Genomic DNA, 14,142 nt, shown 5'->3' on the forward strand with positions numbered 1-14,142 from the left:
TAATAAGAAAATAAACAGAAAATGCCATGTTTCCTTTACATAATATTTTATGTTGGTGCTCCTTTAGAAATGAGTCTTATATATAAAGCAAACACAGCCTATTTACACCGAAATCTGCACATGATACTTAATAATACTTCAAAGTTTGATAAGAAAATGCAAAGGAAACTGCAAGATATCAATCATAACATTTGGTAAAAGCAAACTAAAGTTAGAGAAAGGAAAGGAAAAATTCAGCATTTTTTCAATTTGTAAAGGGGCATAACTCTAGAACGGTTAAAGTGACACCAACAAAATTAAAACTTGGTGTGTGTTGTGTGGTAAAAACATTGTGATAAAGTTTCATAACATTTGGTTGAGGCAAATAAAAGCTGGAGAACGGAAATCAAATCTGGGACGTACATACGGACAAACAGACTTACATACGGACAAGGGTAAAATTCAATGCCCCCTCAGCTACGATGGGGCATAAAAATTAGCAAGTTCTGTCATTTTTTTCCTGTGAATATTCAAAAAGAAAGGTTTTTTTCCAATTTCCCCTATATCCATTCAGAAATTAGCCTATTTGCACCCATTTTCAGAGGTTAAAAATTCTCTTGAATGGCCGGTGACCCCCAAATTTTATTCCAATTTTATAAAATAGAGACTTCAAGCTTTTCAGTATGAAAAAATGAGCAACTTCTGTCATTTTGTTTGCTGTGAAATTTTAATGAAAGAGGTTTTATGTCCATTTTCCCTATATTTAGCCTTTTTGCACTCATTTACCGAGGCCAAAAAATCTCTTGGATGGCCGGTGACCACCAAATATTTTTCCAATTTCGTAAAACAGAGACATCACGCTTTAAATTATGGAAAAATGAGCAACTTCTGTCATTTTTGTTTGCTGTGAAAATTCAATCAAAGAGGTTTTATGTCCATTTTCCCTATATCTAGCCTTTTTGCACTCATTTTCACAGGTCAAAAAATCTCTTGGAAGGCCTGTGACCCCCAAATTTTATTCCAATTTCATAAAATAGAGACATCAAGCTTTCCGTATGAAAAAATGAGCAACTTCTGTCATTTTGTTTGCTGTGAAAATTCAATCAAAGAGGTTTTTATGTACATTTTCCCTATATTTAGTCTTTTTGCACTCATTTTTAGAGGTCAAAAAATCTCTTGGATGGCCGGTGACCCCCAAATTTTATTCCAATTTCATAAAATAGAGACATCAAGCTTTTCAGTATGAAAAAATTAGCAACTTCTGTCATTTTGATTGCTGTGAAAATTCAATCGAAGAGGTTTTATGTCCATTTTCCCTATATTTAGCCTTTTTGCACTCATTTTTAGAGGTCAAAAAATCTCTTGGATGGCCGGTGACCCCCAAATTTTATTCCAATATCATAAAATAGGGACATCAAGCTTTTCAGTATGAAAAAATGAACAACTTTTGTCATTTTGTTTGCTGTGAAAATTCAATCAAAGAGGTTTTATGTCCATTTTCCCTATATTTAGCCTGTTTGCACTCATTTTAAGAGGTCAAAAAATCTCTTTGATGGCCGGTGACCCCCAAATTTTATTCCAATTTCATAAAAAAGAGACATCAAACTTTTCAGTATGAAAAAATGAGCAACTTCTGTCATTTTGTTTGCTGTGAAAATTCAATCAAAGAGGTTGTATGTCCATTTTCCATATATTTAGCCTTTTTGCACTCATTTTTAGTGGTCAAAAAATCTCTTGGATGGCCGGTGACCCCCAAATTTTATTCCAATTTCATAAAATAGAGACATCAAGCTTTTCAGTATGAAAAAATGAGCAACTTCTGTCATTTTGATTGCTGTGAAAATTCAATCAAAGAGGTTTTTATGTCCATTTTCCCTAAATTTAGCCTTTTTGCACACATTTTTAGAGGTCAAAAAATCTCTTGGATGGCCTATGACCCTCAAATTTTATTCCAATTTCATAAAATAGAGACATCAAGCTTTTCAGTATGAAAAAATGAGCAACTTTTGTCATTTTGTTTGCTGTGAAAATTCAATCAAAGAGGTTTTATGTCCATTTTCCCTATATTTAGCCTTTTTGCACTCATTTTTAGAGGTCAAAAAATCTCTCGGATGGCCGGTGACCCCCAAATTTTATTCCAATTTCATAAAATAGAGACATCAAGCTTTTCAGTATGAAAAAATTAGCAACTTCTGTCATTTTGTTTGCTGTGAAAATTCAATCAAAGAGGTTTTTATGTCCATTTTCCCTATATTTAGCCTTTTTGCACTCATTTTTAGAGGTCAAAAAATCTCTTGGATGGCCGGTGACCCCCAAATTTTATTCCAATTTCATAAAATAGAGACAATAAGCTTTTCAGTATGAAAAAATAAGCAACTTTTGTCATTTTGTTTGCTGTGAAAATTCAATCGAAGAGGTTTTATGTCCATTTTCCCTATATTTAGACTTTTTGCACTCATTTTTAGAGGTCAAAAATTCTCTTGGATGGCCGGTGACCCCCAAATTTTATTCCAATTTCATAAAATAGGGACATCAAACTTTTCAGTATGAAAAAATGAGCAACTTCTGTCATTTTGTTTGCTGTGAAAATTCAATCAAAGAGGTTTTATGTCCATTTTCCCTATATTTAGCCTTTTTGCACTCATTTTTAGTGGTCAAAAAATCTCTTGGATGGCCGGTGACCCCCAAATTTTATTCCAATTTCATAAAATAGAGACATCAAGCTTTTCAGTATGAAAAAAATAGCAAATTCTGTCATTTTGTTTGCTGTGAAAATCAATCAAAGAGGTTTTATGTCCATTTTCCCTATATATCCATATAGCCTATTTGCACTCATTTTCAGAGGTCAAAAAATCTCTTAGATGGCCGGTGACCCCCAATTTTGTTTGGATTTTTTCAATTACCATGCTACTTTAAGTTCACAAAGTATAAGAAAATTCTGTCATTTTTTTTTCTATACCCCTGAACTACCTTAACTGTTAATGTTTTCATATTGGCATTAAGGGAGGGTAACTCTGAAATATTGCATTGTCTGAAGGAATCTGCATGGAATTTTGCTATTTTGTATTTTGGCTGGAAAAAACGTACGGTGACCCTATCTTTTCTTTTTATGTTCTTAAAGCAATTTCTAAAAGCTATTTTTTATTTTAAAACTCTATCATTTAGTTTAGCTTCTAATCACATAATGATGTTTTTTCCTGTATAATCCATACAAAATGTGTCATTTTGTCACAACCTGCAACTTGAGAAAATGCGCGGTGACCTATAATTTTTATTATATTTTTGAACATATATCAATATATACTACATTTTGGCAAAGTATGAACAAATTCTATCATTTTAAATGTATACTCCTATTCTACCTTAAGGGTTTTTTTTCATTTAAATTGTTGACATTATTATTTAAAAAACCGGTTTATGCAAATTCTATTTTCACTATGTCCTTAGTACCTCCTTCATATAAATGATAAAAATCCTAATTTTTACTTAATTGTATAGTTTTTTTTTTTATTTAGACCAAACATCTGCTGAAATTGAGAGCCACAAAAAAGCAGGCACATACATAGAGGTAGAAACAGTAAGGCATTGTATCCAGTTATTAGAGAGTAAGCATGTTGTGATATTGTCTGGCAGAGAGGGTAGTGGTAAAAGTAGAAATGGTTTAGAAATACTGAGACAGCTCAAGGAAAAAAACAAAGACTTTGATGTTTTTAAATTGATCGGACTAACTTATGTATCTGACATTGTTAAATGTAATGTCACAAGTATTGTGCTTTTTGATGATGCTTTTGATAAAACTAGTAAACAATTTTCTAACGATAAACATATTCTTGATCACTTATACTCCTACATAACACTAAACAAGGTCAAGTTATTTTTCACAATGAGAAACACTGTGAGACATAGGTGTAAAATGTTATTTTCAACGCACAAACTTTTTCATGATTTGGTTGATATTGATCTGAATTCAGAGAAATTTAAGTTGACGGCGAAAGAAAAAGAAGAAATGTTTACCAATTATTGTGCCATCAACAAAATTCGGATATCTGAGAAGGAAAATGATGATACAGCACAGCCAGTGGCAAATGAAGCTGAAAGGGCTAAACCAGAGGATAACCAGTTAGTGCCAGAAGGAGCTGCTGTAATTCTGAAAAGAGAAATAATTAATGAAATCATACAAACTGATCCTTTTCTCGGATTTCCAGAATGCTGTCGATTATTTACTGAGGATCGCAACAGCACTCATTTAGATACTTCTTGCTCCAAATGGCCTTCGACTATTTTGGTTAATGATATTGAAAAATTAAGAATGGAAGGAACAAACAATTATGTCAATGGACTAAAGTATGTTATATTGATTTATGTACTTACGAAGGGTTATCAACATCAACAATACGAAAGCTGCTTTTATAGAACTAATCGTGCATTAGTCAAAGAGAACATTGATTCACAGGACTTCAAACAATTTTTTCAAATATGTTACAACATGAATGTGGAGGTTCATACATCTGATATAGTACATGTATGTAAAGTATTGACAGAACGTTATCTAGGTCACAGAGATGGTGCTTACCACTTTCAACACAAAGCCATAGAAGACAGTGTCCTAATTTCTTATAGCAGAATTAACATAAAGGCCATCATACCCCTGCTTAGTTTCGACCACGTGGTAGATATAGTTCGCTTACAAAATTACACAGAACAGGAAGATGAGATTGTAATTAAAATATTAAAACCATATTATCCGGAACTAGCCACAAAGATTATTTCTAGTTTATTTTCCCAGATTGATCCTCATAGGTTTTTAGAATCAAAATTGATTACGGAAAACGATGTAGACCTTATTTATCAATTGATTTTTTGTATACAAAATGAAAAAGTTATCCTAGATTATTACGACCAAAATTTCGTCATCCATTTCTTACCATTATATTTACTTAGAAGCACAGGAAAACTTGATGACAAGTTGTTAACTGTCAATCATACCAAATATCAAATGTCCATATCAGTTACCATTGGAGACAAAAATATTACCCTCTCCATAGATCCACATATTGCTTTGAACGAAGCATGTATATAAAAAAATAATGAAACCTTTAAATGGTTGTTAAAAATTACCAACCATTCATTTTTCGGATATCTGCTTTGATATAATGGTGGATGGATGTTTTGAAAATACAAAGTTGCTATTAAAGAATGTAAAACATAATATGATTGATATGACGCAATTATTTTTAGATACATGCCTCAGTTGTAACAACAAAGACATATATAAACTACATTGGATAGTGGATAATGTCGATAACTCTTTAATAGACTTTAATGAATGTATAGAAGAAATGATCAATGAGGTCGACCCTGATATTATATTTTATATAATAAAGAAGGTTAACCACAGATGGTTGCATATCAATAAAGAAGTAAAAGTATTCTGTAAACATGGATACAGTGAGATAGTAGAACGGATACTGAAGAACGTTTATCGTGAATGCTTTGATGAAGAAGAATTATTAAATATTACGATTGATGAATTTAAAACAAGATCAAGTTTTTACTAGTTGTGGTTATTGCAAAATTGTAGAACTGTTGATTTTACAGAAACCTGGAATAATATGTTGCAGCAACATAAATAAACTTGCTGATATGGCAACTCGAAAAAGATGGTATGGTGTTTTGGAACTATTATTAAAACACGACGGTAACTCATTAATCAATAAAGATAAAATCATTGCAAATACATATAAACGTATGCATAATGAGGATGATGAATATGAGGAAGATGAATTTGAGGAATATGATAACGATGCTGTACATTGCTTGAAGATTGTTCAACTTATAATGAAAAACTATTTAGATATCGACGTCAACAAAATAATAAAGAAAACAGTTGAGGTTGGATTAGACAATGTTTTAGAAGAATTGTTATTGGACAAAGTTGACAATATATCATATTATCTTGATATAACATTTAAAATATTGCGACTTCAACAGCTCATTTATGATTCTATACGTTTTGACGTAGGCCATGGAAAAATACTTCTGTTACTTTTACAAAGAGTAAAAAACAAATCCATTGATTTAAAAAGTATTATGAATGAGGTATGTGATATTGGACATGCATCAGCAGTACTGTGGTTACTAGAAAATAAATCTTCTTATTGCTTCGATATGAGAAATGTAATGAACAAAGCCTGCTTTCATGGTGATCTTGAACTAATCGAATATATTTTTCAAAAATACAAAGCAGTTAATATTGATTATAAATTTGCAATGATGAAGGCTTGTCGAAACCCAAAAGCATTAGATGTGTGTAAATGGTTATGGAGAAACATTGACCATGGTGTGTTTGATATGAAGGCAGCACTGAATAATGCAAGTAGATGTGACAATAATAAAGCTGTGGAATGGATGCTTACATATGTTGACACTGGATTATATGATATTGAAGCTGCAGTGCTCTGTGCTTGTGAACATGGAAAGGAAGATACATTAAAGTTGTTATTGAAACAATCTAGTATAAACATGCTTGATATTCAATCTGCGATAATAAAAGCGTGCCGGAATGACAACGGTTTAGTAATCATAAAACTATTATACAAACGTGCTGATCAATCAACTATTGCCATAAATGTTGTATTATCAGCCGCATGTAAAAACTACAGGAGCGATATTGTACATTGGATAATTGAAACGTGTGATCAAAATATAAATGTTACTGAAACCAGCGACGGGACAAAAATATTGATTAACAATCCAGAGAAAAATATGGTTGACATGAACCATGCAATAATCTTTATACTTGATATGAAGGATCCTGAACAAGAGAGAGAAAGTGTAGATGAAACTAAATTCGAGCTTCTATGGCTAATCCTTAAACAGTCCGATCCAGATTCGATCGATGTACTTACACTTTTGACAGAATCCTGTAAAAGGGACTGGGTACAAATTTTCAAATTGATACATGGACACCATGCTTTTATCAACATTCGCAATCTAATAAATGTCGCTTGTCAACATGGGGCATATAAGACTGTAAAGTGGTCCTTAGAAAATATTGATTTGAAATTAATAGATGTTAACAACGTTATGGTTGAATCGTGTGGATTTGGTTGGCTTGAAAGTTTGGTTTTAGTTCAAAAACACTGTAACCAATGCGTTTTGCAAGCAGCAATGGCTGTTGCTTGTAATTATGGACACCTTCATATTGTTGAAAGGCTTTTACAAACCATTCATCCCGAGTGTTTTAATCGTCCGTTGCTTCTAAGGGAAGCAGGTCGGATTGGATGGGGTCATGTTTTTCGGTGGCTTGTAGACAATTTTGTTTTCCAAACATCTGACATCCAAATGGCAACAAAAGAAGCGGTTGTAAATGGAAAGCTGGAAATAATAAAAATAATATTTCCGCAGATTGTTAGATATGATCTTGATTTTTCCGATCTTCCGGAAAAAACCTTTGCCGATTCCAATAACAAAGAAGTTGTAACTTTTTTATTGCACCATTTTGATCCACTCAAACTAGATATATCTGCAATAATGAAAAAAAGCCTGTAAATTCGGTTGGAAGGAAATAGTAGAGTTTATTATAGACAAAAAATTATTCAGTTCATGTGATTTGAATTTAGCAATTGCAATAGCATGTGAAAATGGGGAGTCAGAAATCGTTAAAGAGTTAGCAGAAAAATTCCACCTGCAGATTTTGAAAGCGGAAAAAACCATGCTCTCTGTCTGCATTAAAGGGTGGGACGAAATAGCTGTATTGTTGTTGGACAATTTCGAACATCCATTACTAGACATCAGCAACGCTCTTATTGAAGCCTGTCGCTGTGGTGAAACAGATGTTGTTCAAGCAATACTCCAGAAAGTAGACCATAACCTGCTTGACATCAACACAGCTGTTAATGAAACATGCAAAAATCATATGCATGAAGAACTTGTCTTGTGGATTTTAGAAAATATGAAACAAGAGCACGTAGATTTTAAAACTGTCAAAAGACAGGCAATTCGACATAAATGGAGGAAAGTTCAATTTGTAATGACGGAGGTAGACACTGAAGAACTTAATCAAGCCGAACAAGAGATTGAAACAGATGGTATCGTTATCTCGTAACAGTTTAGTTAAAATGAAACCAATGGAACGAATTTGACTCATAAGCCGGCAGTAAAATTAACGTATCATTAAACTAAACAAATTTAAATTATTCAAACTTTCGGCAGAGTAGTCGCATTTCATTTGGATCAATGAGTGTTCTTTCTCAAATTTCATAAAGCATTTGTAAACCTCAAAATAAATTCTGACTGTCGGTAAATATCTTAAAGATTTCATTTATTATTAATTTTTAATTATATATATATATATATTTATTCCTTCATTTATTTATATAGTTGTGTATATTTGTCACTGTATCGTATTTATGGAAATTCACTGCGAAGAGATGGAAAATGTAAGCAGCAATATTTAAATAGTTACGTGCTTCACTGATTCAACGATTATTGTTTTGATTCAGATTTTGTTGTTAGTTAATACATGTAGTAGGTATACAGTATTTTTTATAAAATTATTCTAATGGTAAATCATTTGGAAACATCCGACAGAAAACTAAGTTAAAAAAAGGAAATAATAAATACCCATATCTTTTGTGACCGTTTAATCAACGTGTGGAATATTTGATTTTGCCATTTGATTAGGGACTTTTCGTTTTGAATTTTCCTTGGAGTTCAGTATTTTTGTGATTTTACTTTTTGTGTGCTTTTTTGTTAAATATTTGTTTGTTTTGAGATTGTGACACAGTAATGACTGCTGTACCCATATTGTGACTAGTTTACCTATTATGTCTGTTTTGTTCACGCATCGTTGTAAATATAACGGAATTTGATGCGACTGTCATACAAGTGAGAGGTTTAGCGCTATAAAACCAGGTTCAGTCCACCATTTTCTACATTTGAAAATGCCTGTACCAAGTCAGGAATATGACAGTTGTTGTCCATTCGTTTGATGTGTTTTATCATTTGATTAGGGACTTTCTGTTTTGAATTTTCCTCGGAGTTCAGTATTTTTGTGATTTTACTTTTTAATCATGAATCTATTCAGCTTTTTTTATTATATTACAAAGTTATTAATTTTTAAATGCGTTGAAAAACATGATTTTCCTAAGGATGACTTAAAGTACGTCAAAAGCCTTAATCTCTTATCGTTTCATTTATGTCAAAATTATTACATTGATAAAAATGAACAATAAATGTAGGCTTGCATGTTTTTAAAAAGAACGTGTCCCTTTATTCTATACTTGTATATTACAGATTGTTTCTTTCAAAAGTATTTACTCGTTAAAGGTGGTTAAAATATGTAATTTTGTAATTATTAATATACACTTTTTGTTTTATCTTCAATTTCTGCGTTAAATGTACTTAATACTTATATAACACATATGCCATTCGCATAATGATCTCTTTTTTATTTGTTTCAGAATCACATTGTCTGTAGCATAACTGAAAGTTCCTCCGCCTGTTTTATGTATTGGGATGTCAATTGTATTGTAGTTTTCACTTTGATTACAGGATATATGAAATCACATTTAAGTGATAAGATACCTGTATTTTCTCCAGTCCGACAACTGTATCTGTCTAAATATGCTAGGCAATTGACATATTTTATCCTTTTGAGTCTTTTCAGGCCAACCTTAGTGATCCGGTGTAAAATATGTTTTCACCCTGCAATCGGATGACATATTTGTCAGTGGCTGTTAAAGAAAGGGTGCATTAACTTATTAACTGAAGAAAGGAGATATGAGAAATGGAGATATGGGGTATACGGGGAACAGGAAACTAACATTAGAATTAAAAGAAATCTTGATGCATTTCTGACAGACAAGCTTGACACAGACTCAAAGAATTATCCTTGATAGAGCTATCATGAGCACTTACATGAGCAACATAAGCTACCATGAGTTACCAGATGCCACATGTGGAGCAGGATCTGCTTACCCTTCCAGAACACCTGAGATCCTCCACGGTTTTTGTTTGGGTTCGTGTTGCTCAATCTTTAGTTTTTGTTGTGTACTGTGGAATGTTGATTGTCTTTTGGACTTTTTTTATATGGCGTTATCAGTTCGTTTTCGACTTATGAGTTTGACTTTTCCTTTGGTATCTTCCGATTCTCTTCAATCGTATTTTTGACGATTTATTGATTTTAACATTTACACATACAGGTTTAATGCCTGAAATACGCTCGGAAATTTTGTACAACTTAGAGCTAGACATATGAGGTAGGAACGAAATGGCGTTTCTGGATATTTTTTTGTCTTTTATATCTCATGAAAAAACGCCAGTTATCTTGTGCTTATTTATCCTTTCATTTGTAATTTATATCCGTGTTAATATGTCACGTCTGTTCAGTTTTATACCTTTGAAATGAATAAATTTGTTTATGCAGTTTGCTAAAGCGCATGAATTTCATCATATTCCATGCTATGTAATAGTTTAGTGTATAACATGTCAAAGAGTAAAATTTTATCATTTTGATGTTTTGCATATATAATATCACTTCATTTTTGTGTGTTCTTATATGAGAGATTTTATCTCATAATTTTAGAACAATATTTTACAATAAGTTATCCGTTAATTATTTTTGTGTCTTTTTTCTTTGCGAATGACCAGCTCAAGTGAGGGGGATCTAAAGGTCGAATCCCAGTGAGGTCAGAACCGAATGATTCTCCGCTAAACAATTATTATTTAGGAGAACCTCAGAGACTAGTTGGCTAGGAGTCGAAATAATGTGTCTAGGTCTGGTATATCTTTTCTAAGGAACTTACACAGCGAACTTCACGTTAAAAGCACTCCGTCTCTGCATGTCGTTTCATATACAAAGCACGGTCCAAAATCACATCAACATGTCCTGATTTGTATGTAATATCTGCATAAGGACATATTCATCAATAAACCTTTTGAAAAAATACTTTAAAATAAATACATGCACAAATTAATTTAAATTAAATCTTTTTTTGCAAATAATTGATTAAAAAACATATGATTTAAAACAAATCATGAAATTGGAAAGATATAACTATTCACATATCTATGTCACAACTCCATAAAAGTGATTTAAATAGCCATGTGTGATAGAGGTGAATTTAGGGGGCAGGTGGCTACATGTATGGATAATGCATAGACTTTTTTCATGTTCCACTCCTATTGTTGCCTTGTTTATCCCCTTTCAAAATCCCGGAACCGCATATGTGTGATCACAATTTTAGGTTTATATGCTGTTATTACATTTTGTGTGTTGTTTTGAGTTTAGTAATGTTTGTATATTGTTTTAAAATTTGTGAATTGTAAATTTTCTATCTTTTTGAATTTAGTTTTCTTTTGTTGTTTTTGTTTTTGTTTTGTTTTTCTTCGAGTTCTTCGAATCATAACACGTGTAAATATTTTAGATATTAAGACCAAGTTTTAGATACAAAATGTAACTTAAGAGGAACACATTAATTAAAGCTGTAAGTTGCTAACATATATTTATGGCGGCTCTATTGTCATTTCAATAGTTTGAAACATTGATTTATTTTTTATCACAGGTATATGTATGATATATGTTAGCTTCACGTAAAGACTTTCGAAGCGAGGCCATTTTTGTTAAATTGATAAAATATGACACGTCACTGATTGCATATGATAACTGAGAAACGGAAAATTGGTTATGATTTAGCCATAATATATTTATTTCGGTCGTGATTGGCACAAGACTGCATTAAATCAATAGGGGCTGTTTTTTTAAATCCAAGCCCAAAATGATATATCCAATGTTGAGACCCTTTCTTTTTTCCTATCCCTTTTCGTGTTACACGTTTAATTTCGTCATTTATGATTAAAAATCAAATGCAAATTATCATTGGAATTCAAAGTTTTGCATGGACATGCGAAGACATTTTTGCTTTTTGTCTGTTTTTTCTGTGCTTTGACTCGTAATTTTCGATTGTCCAAGGGACAAACATACTAGTTTTTTCCCTCTGAAAATAAGTCTTGTTTTTTTATTTAGGGGAGGCTTGTCTTTTTTTTTCTTTTTTTTTTGGTAAAATGCGATAATCAGATTGGAAAGTAAATTGTTCTATCCTAATTTTAGAATATATGAATGTCTGATAAGTTTGATACTGTTGTTAAATGTAATGTATGTCGCTTCTCTTGATTCCTCTTAGAGTGTTTAAATATGAACGACCTTGAATGCATCACTATTTATGTAAATTCATGTACATTAGCTATGTGTAAAATGTTTTTGTTCGAATTGTCAATATTTTCAATAAATCATGTTATACCTTTCAAACTGATATTGATAGTTGTTTCTTATGCTGTGTTGTTTCACCACCATCCCAAGTTACACAGAGAAATAAAAAAAAACATGTAACTTTCTGTTATTGCCTGTCTCAACCAAAGAACCTGGTTATCCACTGGTTCAATGGGTTGTCGTTAGTCCTTGTCTGCTTCATATTTGGTTTTTTTTCTTCGTTTAAATATCTAATTTGTGTGCAGTTAATCAAATAAGGCATTTATTTTTTTTTCATTTTTTAGTCCAATGAATGTAGGTATACGATATGGGTTTAACTTTTGCTATATTTTGAAAGGTGAACGGCGACCTGCAATTGTTCGCATGTTTTGTCTTTTGGTCTTTATGAATAGTTATCTCATAATTTGTCTCCTTATTTTTATATTAGCCGACCTGTCTTATGTTATTTCTTAGATGGCAGTATATACACATTGCATTGAAAGGGACCGTGTGCACATATTGCAGGAAAACCTTTGTTTAAATCGAACTGTCCTTCCGGATCACCTGAAATCTCCCCCGGTTTTTGGTGGGTTCGTGTTGCTCAGGCTTAAGTTTTCTATGTTGTGTTTTGTATACAGTTGTTTCCTTTTTGGTTCTTTTTTAGCTCACCGGGGCCCGAAGGTCCCCATGTGAGCTTATGCCATCACTTGGCGTCCGTCGTCGTCCGTCGTCTGTCGTCGTAAACTATTTCAAAAATCTTCTCCTCTGAAACTACTGGGCCAAATACCTTCAAACTTTAATTAAATGTTCCATAGGGTATCTAGTTTATAAATTGTATCCGAAGTTTTGATCCATCGACAAACATGGCCGCCATGGCTAAAAATAGAACATAGGGGTCAAATGCAGTTTTTGGCTTATATCTCAAAAACTAAATCTTTTAGAGCAAATGTGACGAGGTAAAATTGTTCAGTTGGTCAAGATCTATTGGCTCTGAAATTTTCAGACGAATCGAACAACCCATTGTTGGGTTGCTGCCACCGAATTGGTAGTTTTAACAAAATTTTGCAGTTTTTTTGTTATTATTTTGAATATAATTATAGATATATATAAACTGTAAGCAGCAATAATGTTAAGCAAAGTAAGATCTACAAAAAAGTTAATATGACCATAATTGTCAATTGACCCCTTAAGGAGTTATTGCCCTTTAAAGACAATTTTACACAATTTGTTCATCAAGTTTACTAACATTTAAAAATCTTCTCCTCTGAAACTACAGGGCCAATTACCTTCAAACTTTAACTAAATGTTCCTTAGGGTATCTTGTTTATAAATTATATCCGAAAATTGTATCCATCGACAAACATGGCCGCCATGGCTAAAAATAGAACATAAGGGTCAAATGCAGTTTTTGGCTTATATCTCAAAAACTAAATCTTTTAGAGCAAATGTGACATGGGGTAAAATTGTTTAATTGGTCAAGATCTATCGGCCCTGAAATTATCAGACGAATCAAACAATCCATTGTTGGGTTGCTGCCACCGAATTGGTAGTTTAAACAAAATTTTGCAGTTTTTTGTTATTATTTTGAATATTATTATAGATATATATAAACTGTAAGCAGCAATAATGTTCAGCAAAGTAAGATCTACAAAAAAGTTAATATGACCAAAATTGTCAATTGACCCCTTAAGGAGTTATTGCCCTTTAAAGACAATTTTACACAATTTGTTCATCAAGTTTGCTAACATTTAAAAATCTTTTCCTCTGAAATACAGGTGAGTGATTCGGGATCTTGAGAGCCTCTTGTTTTGTCATGGCACTGTCAGTTTATTTTCGACTCATGAGTTTGAATGTCCTTTTGGTATCGTTCGCCTCTTCTTTACTTTGCAGTGATTAATTGTTGATTGGTTTTT

At 32.3% G+C, this 14,142-nt stretch overlaps 2 protein-coding genes across 2 annotated transcripts in view; one reads left to right on the top strand and one right to left on the bottom strand.

Moving 5' to 3' along the window:
* The window catches only part of LOC127705290 (uncharacterized), a 47,161-nt gene extending 41,811 nt beyond the window's left edge, over nucleotides 1-5,350 (top strand). The window contains exon 4 of the mRNA XM_052209608.1: nucleotides 3,495-5,350. Within this exon, the coding sequence (XP_052065568.1) occupies nucleotides 3,495-5,059 (1,565 nt within the window). The 3' untranslated portion in view covers nucleotides 5,060-5,350. The remainder of the gene's footprint in view (nucleotides 1-3,494) is intronic.
* The window catches only part of LOC127705292 (di-N-acetylchitobiase-like), a 393,977-nt gene that overhangs the window by 320,956 nt on the left and 58,879 nt on the right, over nucleotides 1-14,142 (bottom strand). The window lies entirely within an intron of this gene.

Source organism: Mytilus californianus, unplaced genomic scaffold (assembly GCF_021869535.1).
Source record: "Mytilus californianus isolate M0D057914Y unplaced genomic scaffold, xbMytCali1.0.p SCAF_6, whole genome shotgun sequence".
Taxonomy (NCBI): Eukaryota; Metazoa; Mollusca; class Bivalvia; order Mytilida; family Mytilidae; genus Mytilus; species Mytilus californianus.